Source organism: Salvelinus sp. IW2-2015, linkage group LG7 (genome assembly GCF_002910315.2).
Source record: "Salvelinus sp. IW2-2015 linkage group LG7, ASM291031v2, whole genome shotgun sequence".
Taxonomy (NCBI): Eukaryota; Metazoa; Chordata; class Actinopteri; order Salmoniformes; family Salmonidae; genus Salvelinus; species Salvelinus sp. IW2-2015.
Window position 1 is genome coordinate 9,107,008 of NC_036847.1, and position 13,745 is coordinate 9,120,752.

At 43.2% G+C, this 13,745-nt stretch overlaps 1 protein-coding gene across 1 annotated transcript in view; it reads right to left on the reverse strand.

The window, feature by feature from the left end:
• The window catches only part of espn (espin), a 104,913-nt gene that overhangs the window by 5,375 nt on the left and 85,793 nt on the right, over nt 1-13,745 (reverse strand). The window contains 1 exon segment of the mRNA XM_070444414.1: nt 10,548-10,910. Within this exon segment, the coding sequence (XP_070300515.1) occupies nt 10,548-10,910 (363 nt within the window).

The following is a 13,745-nucleotide window of genomic DNA, read 5'->3' on the forward strand; positions in this document are numbered from 1 at the left end:
TGAGGGAGTGTGTAATTGGCATGCWGACTATAGAAATGTCCACCAGAGCTGTTGCCAGAGAATTGAATGTTMATTTCTCTACTATAAACTCCATTGTTGTTTTATAGAATTTGKCAGTACGTCCAACCGGCCTCACAACCGCAGACAACGTGTAACCATGCCAGCCCAGGACCTCCACATCCGGATTATTCACCTGCGGGATCGTCTGAGACCAGCCACCCGGACAGCTGATGAAACTGAGTTTGCACAACCAAAGAATTTCTGCACAAACTATCAGAAACAGTCTCAGGGACGCTCATCTGCGTGCTCGTCTTCCTCACCAGGGTCTTGGCCTGACTGCAGTTTGGCGTCGTAAACAGACTTCAGTGGGCCAGTGCTTACCTTCGATAGCCACTGGCATGCTGGAGAAGTGTGCTCTTCATGGATGAATCCYGGTTTCAACTCTACCGGGCAGATGGCAGACAGCATGTACGGCGTCGCGTGGGTGATAAATTTGTGGATGTCAACGTTGTGAACAGAGTGCCCCATGGTGGGGTTATGGTACGGGCAGGCATAAGCTACGGACAACGAACACAATTGCATTTTATCGATGGCAATTTGAATGCACAGAGATACCGTGACGAGATCCTAAGGCCCATTGTCATGCCATTAATCCGCTGCCATCACCTCATGTTGCGTTTAGATTTTTGTTCTGTGTAAATTGACAATCATTCTGTCAAAATTAATAATCAATATTTGGCTGGGGGGCCGGTGTTTGCGTTTATAAATTGCCTTAGATAATAGTCTGTTGGGTTTCCGGACATCTAGACAGTACCCTCAATCTCAACCATGTCTCCAGTATACAATCTTGACTCCATCCTGTACTCAAATCTATGTATAGACCTATCGCTATGGTTACCACGAGACGAGAGTGCCTCCCACCTCGGATTGATTGGCTTAAAGTAGATCAGAAGTYGTCCACTGTAAGGAGTAACCTCCTTGTGGCTTCAGTATAAGCCACCTCTCACTAGCATGACAGCAGGTGACAGTAAGAGGGTTACTAGCCCAGGGGGGGCGGAATTTAATCTGGACGACGAGAAAACGCTATGACAAAATGTGTCTTTGCTGCCATGGCTGTCTGTCGCAGTAGAGGAATAAATGTTGGTTGACAAATGTAGAAATACCCACATCGRCTGGCTCCCTTGTTGTGCATACTGGTGTAGTACTCTAGTAGGKCGAAAGGAAGCACAATTTGTTTTTTAAGCGCACTATACTCTTACTCAATTTAGGCTCATTGCATGGATCACATTATACTAGGCTAATTGGGAACGGGGAGCTTTGCATGACCTTTGAAAAGGCAGTAGAGAACCAATCATGAACAGGCTCTACAGGGGATTCTTGAAAAGTACGTTTTATGTTTCAGGCAGAAAGATTAGACCGTTGATCGCTAATGACAAAAGAACGTAAATGTCTGGGGGTAATTAAGGAGGGTGCTACATGTAGGTGCTACACATCGATCAGATAGATATGTTTTGTGTAGAAAATACATGGTCCTCTGTCATGTAAAAAAAAAAAAAAAAAGAATTATAGCCGCTCTGCACATTACATTTCTATTTGGAACGTTTGGAATATTGCACCCCACTGAATAATACCCTGAAGTGGTCAGCTTCTTGTCACCTCATGAATCTGACTTTGACCTGCTCCTAAACAAAGCATACAAATGTCAAACAAATCAAACAAAAAGTTACTTACTCAAACTTTATTGATAGGAACTAATGATGTAACAAATGAAAAAGAAGAAAACACACATCTAAATGCAAAACAGTTTGAATAATAAATCATCAAAAAGTATAAACTGCAATATCTACATAAGTGCGAAGATACACTGTATATATTCTTACTCTACCCCATGCATCTTCAGCAATCTGAAGGATTTAAGAATGAAAATTAAATCGGCTGACCAAATCGTTTGCTGGTGTCTCAGCATGTGAAAGTGTTGATGCAAAACAATACCGTAACAAAAGCATAATTCATTTCCATTGAATACAAACCCTGCTATCATCAACATGCTCCTCACTGAAAGGTGTGCAATGTATACATCCCGATAAGGTCAAAGGCTGGGGTAAAAAGAGAGCATGTGAGCCATCGAGTAACACTTAAACCTAACACTGGAGACCTCCTGTACTTTCCTTGCCTTTGAGCTCATGCAACAACTAGTGAGTCAAGCATTATGTGTGAAACTGAGGACAAGGAATATATGGCCCTGATCTGGTTATCAATTTGTAGAAGCTAAAGTGATCATAATTCTTGAATATGAAGCCATTATTCATAATCAAWAATTGTATATGCAAGAGTAGAGCTTGACAGTCAATTGTAACTGTAGAGTTCTAAGGGAATATTTGTCAAATCTATATAATGAGGCCAACCTACTGTATTTGTGTCTGCTTAATGATAGCATAGTGTATCTCATGTAGAAGTTTAACTAATAAAGGCGAAACAGCATACACCCTAAAAATGCACTAGTATAAATATCATTAGAATGACACTCGAGCATGCCAAGGGTGCAGTTTCCCAAGGGGGCACCTTGCCCAACTCTTCTCTACATTATGACATAAAAAAGAATCTGCATTATTCCTGTTTGATCGAATTATGTTACATACAGTAGGTTGCATTATGTCCAAATGGACTTGCTTAAGTATAACATGTTATATTACATTTGGATGAAAAACCACCTCACACACTACATTCGCCAACTTTAGGGCCTGTCTTTGGATATCAAAGACCTACTGTAGCAAACCAATAACAGATAAGAAACGTTAATAAAAAATATTTGTTCCAAAGACTAATTAGAATTCAGGGAGTCATTGCTGGTAGCGCATCTAGAGCACTCCCTCTTCTACTGTATCATTACATCTGATCGTTTTTTGCATATCAGTGGTTGACAAGACAAAGTGATTTGACTGCCGGACATCCAATCACAGGGTGGATGCTCCTTTCCTTACTGAAACCATGTCACAGTTCCTTATGTTATCTGAGGCCTCAAGGCTAAAACACAGATTAGCTCTCTCCCTAGCATGTTCCACATAGGAGGTTAGTTTCCTTGACACTTTCCCTCGTGGCTTTGTTGCCTGCTTTGTCCAAGCATGTTTAGCCTAACACTTTTGTGTAAAGAGTATTCCACATATCTTCTGCTTATCTCTGATGGTCAGATATCAAACAGTTCAGCTTCCTTTTCCTTCCAGAAGGCAAAGCTGCGCTCAATGTATCTGCTGATCTCCTCATTGCTGAACTCTTTCAGTTCGTAGATCAGTTTGATTGAGTCTTCATTGGGCTCTTCTTTGTGCAGAGGTTCATATACGGGTGTGACTATGGTGACTTGAAGTGGAGCAGGTGCAATGTCCTGCGTCACACACTTCCCTACACTCTGTACTGTGGTCTCAGTTGTCACAACCTGGTCTACTGAGTCTTGCAAAGCCTCCTGAACAGTATCCTGCCCAGTTTTCTGCGCTGAATCCTGCACAGAAGTCTGAACTGTGTCTTTTGGAACACTCTCTTGTGCTACACTTTCAGGCTTCACGGCATCCTGAATAGGCCCATTCGTTGGACTCGGCTCAGAAGTGTTAACATCTGCCTGAACAGTGTCCTCCACAGTGTCCTTCACTGCACTCTGCTCTGCATGGTTAATGCAGTCCTGAGCAGTAAGCTGGACACTATCCTGTACAGCAATCGAAGGCAAATACATGTTTGGTTCTGGGGCAGGCAACGGCTCCTGGACTGGCACTACCGACACCTCAGGAGCAATTGAAAGTAGCGAGGCGGTCATCATTCCTCCCCCATCCGCAGAATCACCAAAGTACTTTTGCTTAATGTCTTCAAAGCTGTCCGCCCAGTCCCGCTTCCCTTGCTCAATCTCCTCCATGACCTCACGGTGGAACTGGCGAATCAGCTCCCAGCTGTAGCTTCCGAGGCGGTCGAACATCTCGTAGCACAGTAGGTGGCGGAACTTCCGCTCGCTGCGAGACATGCTCATCTCTAGGAGTTGGAAGTAGCCCAGCATAAAGAGGTCTAGGGTCAGGGTCTCGTAGCTGACCGGTGCTCCATTAACGTGTGGCAGGAAATGCTCCGGCCAGTAGATCATCTGGGCCCGACTGAGCCGGCGGATCTGGCGAGTGGGCACCTGGCTCATGATGGTCCTCCAGTGGCCAATCAGGTTCCCTACCACTTGCCTGGACTTCATGAATAGGAGTGTCTTGTCATCCTCACTCGGTGTGTCTCCTTCCAGATCAGCGGTGAACCGGTTATATTCGTCCAGACCCACCCTTAGACTTCCCCGTTTGCCTGTGTACTTTGGCCTGTAGGACTCTGAGAGGGTGTACTTTCTCCAGTGTTCCAGGAACAAGAAGACGATCCGCTCCTTCCTCATCTCAATGCACTCTTGGACGTAGCTCATGTCCGTCTGCACCTCCAGACTCCGGGTCAGCTGCTCGTGGTTCAGTATAGGGTCTGTAGACAGAACCTGGTTGAACTGATCAGACTGAGGGATCACATCAGAAGACTGGTATGTAAGAGGAGCATGAGATGGCATGATTAGAGGTTCCTCCACCAGCGGCAGAGATTCCTGGACTGGAGAAAGGTCTCCATTGTTAGGGGACTGGAGGACCTCTGCTGGGGAACACGGGACCTCATCCTCCTCAATCGGTTCGGGGCGATAACTGGACTCGCTCACAACAGGGAGGGACCTCTTGCGCTTGTACACCCGGTTTGTTTTGTCGTCAGCAAACTGGAACTGGTTCTGAATCTCATAGTTGGCCTTCAGGTTCTTCACAGAGACGCCACACTGCTTGATCTCCTTCTCCACCTCCTCCCTAGTGGAGAACGACTGGGATCGTCCGATGACCCCAGTGGCAATGGACCCTGCTGGGGTCATCTGGCCCATCCTATTGTTACTCCCTTCCTCCTGAGCATATCCGGGAGATATCAAATCCAAGATGTCTATCGTCTTGCCTCCCAGGGTGGCCAGGAGAATAGCCATGCTCTTGAGTAGCGTTGAGATTTTGCTGCACCAAGCTGGTAGATCTTCCGCTTGCCCGTGAACTTGCTTGGGGTTGATGTAGAAGTGCTCCTGGTTGAGGGCGGCAGACACGGGAAGAAGTTGTTGAAGCTCTCGCTCCAACTCTTCCAGTTCCTTTTCCACCTCCGTCACCTTGTGCATGACCTGCAGGTTCTCGATTTGCTTCTCAATGCGGATGAGGTCATCCTCCATCATCAGCTCTCCAAAGGGGCCCAGGATGGCATTGTGGACATGAGAGTAGTGCCACTCCTGAGGCTGGTAGTGTCCACTGGCCGCAAACTAGATTAGAGTTCAAGGGACAGCAAAGAACAACAGAAAAGAGGGGGGAAGGGGGAAGTTCCTTCAGCTTGCACTTCCTGGTGTATTGTTAACACACGGCGCATGTTCATACTTCCTCGTCACACAGGATTTACATGGATTTAGTGGTGCAATGGCACTGCCTCAGTACAAGCTTCATAACTCCTAGATTAGCTGAGAGTCAGGGCACAGGCTACTCCTTTATGAAAGCAGGGTGGAAAAATCCTCTGCGCACAACTGCTGGCTGAATATGGTTGGGTGTATGGGTTCACTTTATTTGGAGGTCTGCTTTTAAACTGCTTATAATTCATTATTTAATAGTTTATTATATACTATTATAACGGTTTGTAAATCATTCAATATCATTTGTATATGTATAAATAAATTATGATAAATTATGATAGAGAGGATCAGGCTCATGCATGTATATGGTTAACAAAATATGTAATTAATGGTTATAAGCAGTTTATAAGCAGACCTTGACATAGAATGTTCAAGTTTTATGTCATGATAAAAAAAAGTTCCCTTTCTGTTTTGATCATTGGGGCAAATGAAATATACTCCTAGTTAGTATTTCATTATAATTGTGTGTGAACAGGGTTGTTTTAAAAATCCCTATTGGTTTTATAGGGAGTTTTAATTGGCTTATCCATAGCAAAAAAGAAACCCAGAGAAGCATCCTCAAAGAAGTAGATAACGTGGAGTGTATGGATGGACATGGGGATAGTGTGAATAGGCCTTGCATCACACCACTGAATCAGCATGTAACGACTTAGAGCTGCACTGCTCCATCTCCAAGTACTAGCCACACTGTGAAGCCATCAGCCAGATCCTACTGCATGTCAGGCTTTTAAACGGGCTAGAACTGGAATGGGCACCGTAGCCTGTAAGTATCCATTTCACCACACTCTGCAGGGCCTGGGTTCAGCACAAAAGTCAAGTAAAATAAAAAATGCATGCATTTGTTGTGACCCATGAACTCAATATATCAAAGCAGGATATACAGTATCTGCATGGCCTGATGGAAGGGCGACAAACAATCAGATTCAGCATCATTTAGATTGTACTTATAAATTCGGAAATGGTTACGTCAGCATACAATGTATGGGTTCTTCATCGACTTAAAAAGAATGAAGGCACCTGTCACTATATTAGTACAGTAGTCAATGCCCACCATCTTGGATGGAACAGGTACTGACTTAAGTATCTGAAATCATATTTAATGTTCCAGTCAAAACAAAGCAATCTGATAGTGATATGTTTAAATAAAATATAGATTATATAAATTAACAAACACCTACAGTACCATTCAAAAGTTTGGACACACCTACTCATTACAGGGTGTTTCTTTATTTTGACTATTTTCTACATTGTAGAATAATAGTGAAGACATCAAGACTATGAAATAACACATATGGAATCATGTAGCAACCAAAAAAGTGTTCAACAAATCAAAATATATTTTAAGATTCTTCAAAGTAGCCACCCTTTGCCTTGATGACATCTTTGCACACTCTTGGCATTCTCTCAACCAGCTTCATAAGGAATGCTTTTCCAACAGTCTTGACTTCACTCTGCGGTCCAACTCATCCCAAACCATCTCAATTGGGTTGAGTTCGGGTGATTGTGGAGGCCAGGTCATCTGATGCAGCACTCCATCACTCTCCTTCTTGGTCAAATAGCCCTTACACAGCATGGAGGTGTTTTGGGTCATTGTCCTGTTGAAAAACAAATGCTAGTCCCACTAAAAGCAAACCAGATGGGATGGCGTATCACTGCAGAATGCTGTGGTAGCCATGCTGGTTAAGTGTGCCTTGAATTCTAAATAAATCACTGACAGTGTCACCAGCAAAGCACCATCACACCTCCTCCATTCATGGTGGGAACCACACATGCAGAGATCATCCGTTCACCTACTCTGCGTCTCACAAAGACACAATGGTTGGAACAAAAAATCTAAAATTTGGACTCAGACCAAAAGGACAGATTTCCATCGGTCTAATGTCCATTGCTAGTGTTTCTTGGTCCAAGCAAGTCTATTCTACTTATTGGTGTCCTTTAATACTGGTTTCTTTGCAGCAATTCGACCATGAAGGCCTGATTCACGCTGTCTCCTCTGAACAGTTGATGTTGAGATGTGTCTGTTACTTGAACTCTGGGAAGCATTTATGTGGGCTGCAATTTCTGAGGCTGGTAACTCTAATGAACTTATCCTCTGCAGCAAAGGTAACTCTGTGTCTTCCTTTCCTGTAGCAGTCCTCATGAGAGCCAGTTTCATCATAGCACTTGAAGGTTTTTGCGACTGCACTTGAAGACACTTAAAAGTTCTTGAAATTTCCCAGATTGACTGACCTTCATGTCTTGATGGACTGTTGGTTTTCTTTGCTTATTTGAGATATTCTTGCCATAATATGGACTTGCTCTTTTACCAAATAGGGCTGTCTTCTGGCTCAAACGCATTAAGGAAAGAAATTCCACAAATGATCTTTTAACAAGGCACACCTGTTAATTGAAATGCATTCCAGGTGACTACCTCATGAAGATGGTTGAGAGAATGCCAAGAGCGTGCAAAGCTGTCATCAAGGCAAAGGGTGGCTACTTTGAAGAATCTCACATTTTTTWAATATATTTTGATTTGTTTAACACTTTTTTGGTTACTACATGATTCCATGTGTTATTTCATAGTGATGTTTTCACTATTATTCAACAATGTAGAAAATAGTCMAAATAAAGAAAAACTAGAATGAGTAGGTGTGTCCAAACTTTTGACTGGTATTGTCTGTTGCAAATTTCCTATTATCAATAGTTCTAAAAGAGGGACAAGAGCAAAGAATCCCTCAAACTGCTTTAGGGACATTCGCCATGGGGAATACATGCACAGTTCTAACATGTCAATCAATTATTCATGTTTTTAATTGTATTATGATAAAACTGCTGCCATTGTGAAGAATCATTTATGTTCAAGCTCCCACAGGTAATAGTAGCCGATACTAAGGGCACAGATACTTGTACCAAACTGCTAGGCAGACCAGAGACTTCGACTACACATACTAACTTATTGACCCATAACAAGACTTAAAACGTAACCTCTGAAAAGGATTGTTGTTCATCTAATCACAAAACATGTAACAGTGCCTTCGGAAAGAATTCAGACCCCTTGACTTTTTAAGTTACAGCCTTATTCTAACATTGATTAAATAACAAGAAATCCTCAGCAAGCTACACACAATACCCCATATTGACAAAGCGAAAACAAGTTTTTAGACTTAAAAAAACAAACAGAAATACCTTATTTACATAAGCATGAGACTCGAAATTGAGCTCAGGTGCATCCTGTTTCCATTGATCATCCTTAAGATGTTTCTAAAACTTGACTGGAGTCCATCTTTGGTAAATTCAATTGATTGGACATGATGTGGAAAGGCACACACCTGTCTATATAAGGTCCCACAGTTGACAGAGCATGTCAGAGCAAAAACCAAGCCATGAGGTCGAAGGAATTGTCCATAGAGCTCAGAGACAGGATTGTGTCGCAGCACAGATCTGGCAAAGGGTACCAAAAAATGTCTGCAGCATTGAAGGTCCCCAAGAACACAGTGGCCTCCATAATTCTTAAATGGAAGAAGTTTAGAATCACCAAGACTTTTCCTAGAGCTGGCCGCCCGACCAAAATGAGCAATCGGGGGAGAAGGGCCTTGGTCAGTGAGGTGACCAAGAACCCGATGGTCACTCTGACAGAGCTCTAGAGTTCCTCTGTGGAGATGGGAGAACCTTGCAGAAGGACAACCATCTCTGCAGCACTCCACCAAATCAGGCCTTTATGGTAGAGTGGCCAGACGGAAGCCACTCCTCAGTAAAGGCACATGACAGCCCGCTTGGAGTTTGCCAAAAGGCACCTAAAGACTCACCGACATTGAGAGACAAGATTGGTCTGATGAAACCAAGATTTAACTATTTGGCCTGAATGACAAGCGTCACGTCTGGAAAAAACCTGGCAACATCCCTACAGTGAAGCATGGTGGTGGCAGCATCATGCTGTGGGGATGTTTTCAGCGGAAGGGACTGGGATACTAGTCAGGATCGAGGAAAAGATGAACGGAGCAATGTACAGCGATATCCTTGATGAAAACCTGCTCCAGAGCGCTCAGGACCTCAGACTGGGGCAAAGGTTCACCTTCCAACAGGACAATGACCCTAAGCACACAGCCAAAACAACGCAGAAGTGGCTTGGCACACAGCCAAAACAACGCAGAACCGGCTTGGGGACAACTCTCTGAATGTCCTTGAGTGGCCCAGCCAGAACCCAGACTTGAACCCAATCGAACAGCTCTGGAGAGACCTGAAAATAGCTGTGGAGCAACGCTCCGCATCCAACCTGACAGAGCTTGAGAGGATCTGCAGAGAAGAATGGGAGAAAATCCCCAAATACAGGTGTGTCAAGCTTGTAGCGTCATACCCAAGAAGACTCGAGGCTGTAATCGCTTCAACAAAGTACTGAGTAAAGGGTCTGAATAATTATGTATATGTAATAGTTCCGTTTTTTATTTGTAACACATTTGCAAACATTAAAAAAAATTTTTTTTTGCTTTGTCATTATGGGGTATTGTGTGTAGATTGATGAGGAAATAAAAAATAAATAAAAAATTAGAATAAGGCTTTAAAGTAACAAAATATGAAAAATGTCAAGGAGTTTGAATACTTTCCGAAGGCACTGTATATTAAAACTTAAAAGTAATGTCCTCAAACCATCTGACTACAACCTGCCTACTTCTAAACAGATTGTAAAATGAACAATCAATTCAGATTATAAACTCAACCATCAGATACTGCAACACCGATAAAACATCAGAAGCACTACAACTATAATGTTCTTACTCAAACCAAATTTAGCTCCCTTTAAGGAATATAATTCATATACTATATTCTGACATGCAGTGATGGCCATATCAAGCTCTTTCAAAAGACACAGCAAAGGCTTGAGCATGCGTTCAAACAAAACCAACCCACCAAAATCGCACACCAACCCACATTTCAGCCATCCTCCTTGTGCTTTCAATCCCTTTTAACCACGTTTGACCGTGGTATTCCCCCGAGCACCAGTTCTGTGACAGCAGCACAAAAAGGAGAGCTGAAACTGCGAATCTTTCTCATCACACTTGGACTACTATCTTTCTCTCACACTCCCTCCATTTAAGCCTACCTTGCGTTTGTGTTCTTCCTCCTCCTGCATCTTGACCTGGAGCTTGCGCACCATCACCTGCCTCTTCCACTCGGGGATGGCCCGGCCCTGCTCATCGTGTGTGGGCACTAGGGCCTCCACGTCCGCCAGGCTACCCTTCCGGGTCTGGCCCATCAGGCTAGATGCCGACGCTGCTCCGCTGCCATTCCCATTGAGGAGCTGCTCGCTGCTCTGAGAGGTGGAGAGGGTCCGGGGCGTGCCGGTGCCAACCGGGCTGGGGGTGGTGGGTGGCGAAGTGGCGCTGGCAGCAGGGGGCGGGGACATGGGCTTGGCTGATGGCGGGCTGACCGTGCGGGTCGGAGGCGGGGACGTAGGGCTCTCTCCCTGGAGGATGGAAGGAGTATAAAGTCAAACTGGAATTTGTCCATGGCTTAAACTACATGGGCTCAGTTACAATATACATACACTTCATAGAATCTACAACATTGAAACTCCCCTATGTACAGCGCCTTTGGAACGTATTCAGACCCCTTGACGTTTTCCACATTTTGTTAGGTTACAACCTAATTCTAAAATGGATTAAATAAAACATTTTCCTCAGCAATCTACACACAATACTTTTTGCAAATAAAAATACATTTAAAAAATACCTTATTTACATAAGTAATCAGACCTTTTGCTGTGAGACTCGAAATTGAGCTCAGGTGCATCCTGTTTCCATTGATCATCCTTGAGATGTTTCTACAACTTGATTGGAGTCCACCTGTGGTAAATTCAATTGATTGGACATGATTTGGAAAGGCACACACCTGTCTATATAAAGTCCCACAGCTGACAGTGCATGTCAGAGCAAAAACCAAGCCATGAGGTTGAAGGAATTGTCCGTAGAGCTCAGAGGCAGGATTCTGTCGAAGATCTGGCAAAGGGTACCAAAAAAGTTCTGCAGCATTGAAGTTCCCCAAAAACACATTGGCCTCCATCATTCTTAAATGGAAGAAGTTTGGAACCACCAAAACTCTTCCTAGAGCTGGCCGCCCGACCAAACTGAGCAATCAGGGGAGAAGGGCCTTGGTCAGGGAGGTGACCAAGAACCCGATGGTCACTCTGACAGAGCACTAAAGTTCCTCTGTGGAGATGGGAGAATCTTCCAGAAGGACAACCATCTCTGCAGCACTTCACCAATCAGGCCTTTATGTTAGAGTAGCCAGACGGAAGCCACTCCTCAGTAAAGGCACATGACAGCCCACTTGGAGTTTGCCAAAAGGCACCTAAAGATTCCCAGACCATGAGGAACAAGATTCTCTGGTCTGATGAAACCAAGATTGAACTCTTTGGCCTGAATGCCAAGCGTCACATCTGGAGGAAACCTGGGACCATCCCTACGGTGAAGCATGGTGGCAGCATCATGCTGTGGGGATGTTTTTCAGCGGCAGGGACTGGGAGACTAGTCAGGATCGAGGGAAAGATGAACGGAGCAAAGTACAGAGGTCCTTGATGAAAACCTGCTCCAGAGTGTTCAGGACCTCAGACTGGGCTGAAGGTTCACCTTCCAACAGGACAACGACCCTAAGCACACAGCCAAGACAACGCAGGAGTGGCTTCGGGACAAGACTCTGAATGTCCTTGAGTGGCCCAGCCAAAGCCCGGAATTTAACCTGATCGAATAACTCTGGAGAGACCTGAAAATAGCTGTTCAGCAATGCTCCTCATCCAACCTGACAGAGCTTGAGAGGATCTGCAGAGAAGAATGGGAGAAACTCCCCAAATACAGGTGTGCCAAGCTTGTAGTGTCATACCCAAGAAGACTCGATGCTGTAATTGCTGCCAAAGGTGCTTCAACAAAGTACTGAGTAAAGGGTCTGAATACTTTTGTAAATGTGATAGTTAAAAAAAAAAATATATATATATATATATAACCAAACATTTCTAAAAACCTGTTTTTGCTTTGTCATTATGGGGTATTGTGTGTAGACTGATGAGGTAAAAAAAAACGTACATTTTGGAATAAGGCTGTAACGCAACAAAATTTGGGGGAAAATCAAGGGGTCTGAATACTTTCCGAAGGCACTATTTATTTGGACAGCGAAGCTAAAATATTAAATTTGGCTCTATACTCCAGTATTTTGGATTTGAGATGAAATGTTTTATATGAGGCGACAGTACAGAATGTCACTTTTTATTTGAGGGTATTTTCATACATATGTTTTACCGTTTAGAAATGAAAGCACTTTATGTATCTAGTCCCCCCATTTGAAGGTATCATTAGTATTTGGAAAAATTAACTTAGTGTATTACAGTATTCAAAAGTTTCATATTCCTAGTACGCAATGACCACATCAAGCTTGCTTGTAACTCTACAAACTTGTTGGATGCATTTGCAGTTTGTTTTGGTTGTGTTATAAATTTACCCTCACACACCACCACACTTTATATACCAGAGTTGGCTGGCCTTCTCTAGTCAATCATAGGCTCAGTCACTGGTATACTTTTATTTAGAAAGCCATTTTGGGGACTCTACCATTTTATTTGGCCATTTGTATTGTTCAGAAATGTGGTGGGTACTCTCTTCATTCGCAGGACTTTATCCTGCTAACTGTTCCAAATGTCCGAACTGAATTTGGTAAAAGGGCTTTTACGTCCTCTGCGTCATCGGCTTGGAACGCCTTACAAAATACTTTTAAACTTGAAGAACTTGTCCTGATTGGTGTTTTTAAATCATTGATGAAGGATTTTGAGGCTGATTCCCTGACCTGTCAATGTTTTTAATTTGCTGTTTTTGTTATACTCTTGTGAATTCTATGTTTTTTTACTAGATTACCTGTAGTTTTTCATGTCTGTTTGTAAACATCAAAAGGTTGGTCATTGAAACAATATTTCTAACGTAAATAATGTGGGAAATGGTTGGTGGGGCTCTAAACAATAATCATGTCAAATAAGTTGTTGTTTTGTGATATAATTAAGAACTGTATAACCAAATAATGGTAACTCTACAAATGTATTTGTCCCAGTTATCAGATTTACCTCTAAATGCTGTGGAACTTATATGATTAAATATGAAACTATTTGTGAGAAGATGAAATGTGATTTTAGCCTTCTAAATGAGACTTGTCTTTCATGTAAAGTCTTACCCAGTCAGTAAACACGCCCATGTGAGCAGACATTATGACAAAAGGAGGGAACGCCCTTTTTCTCCAAGTGTTTATAAAAGGACTCCTAACG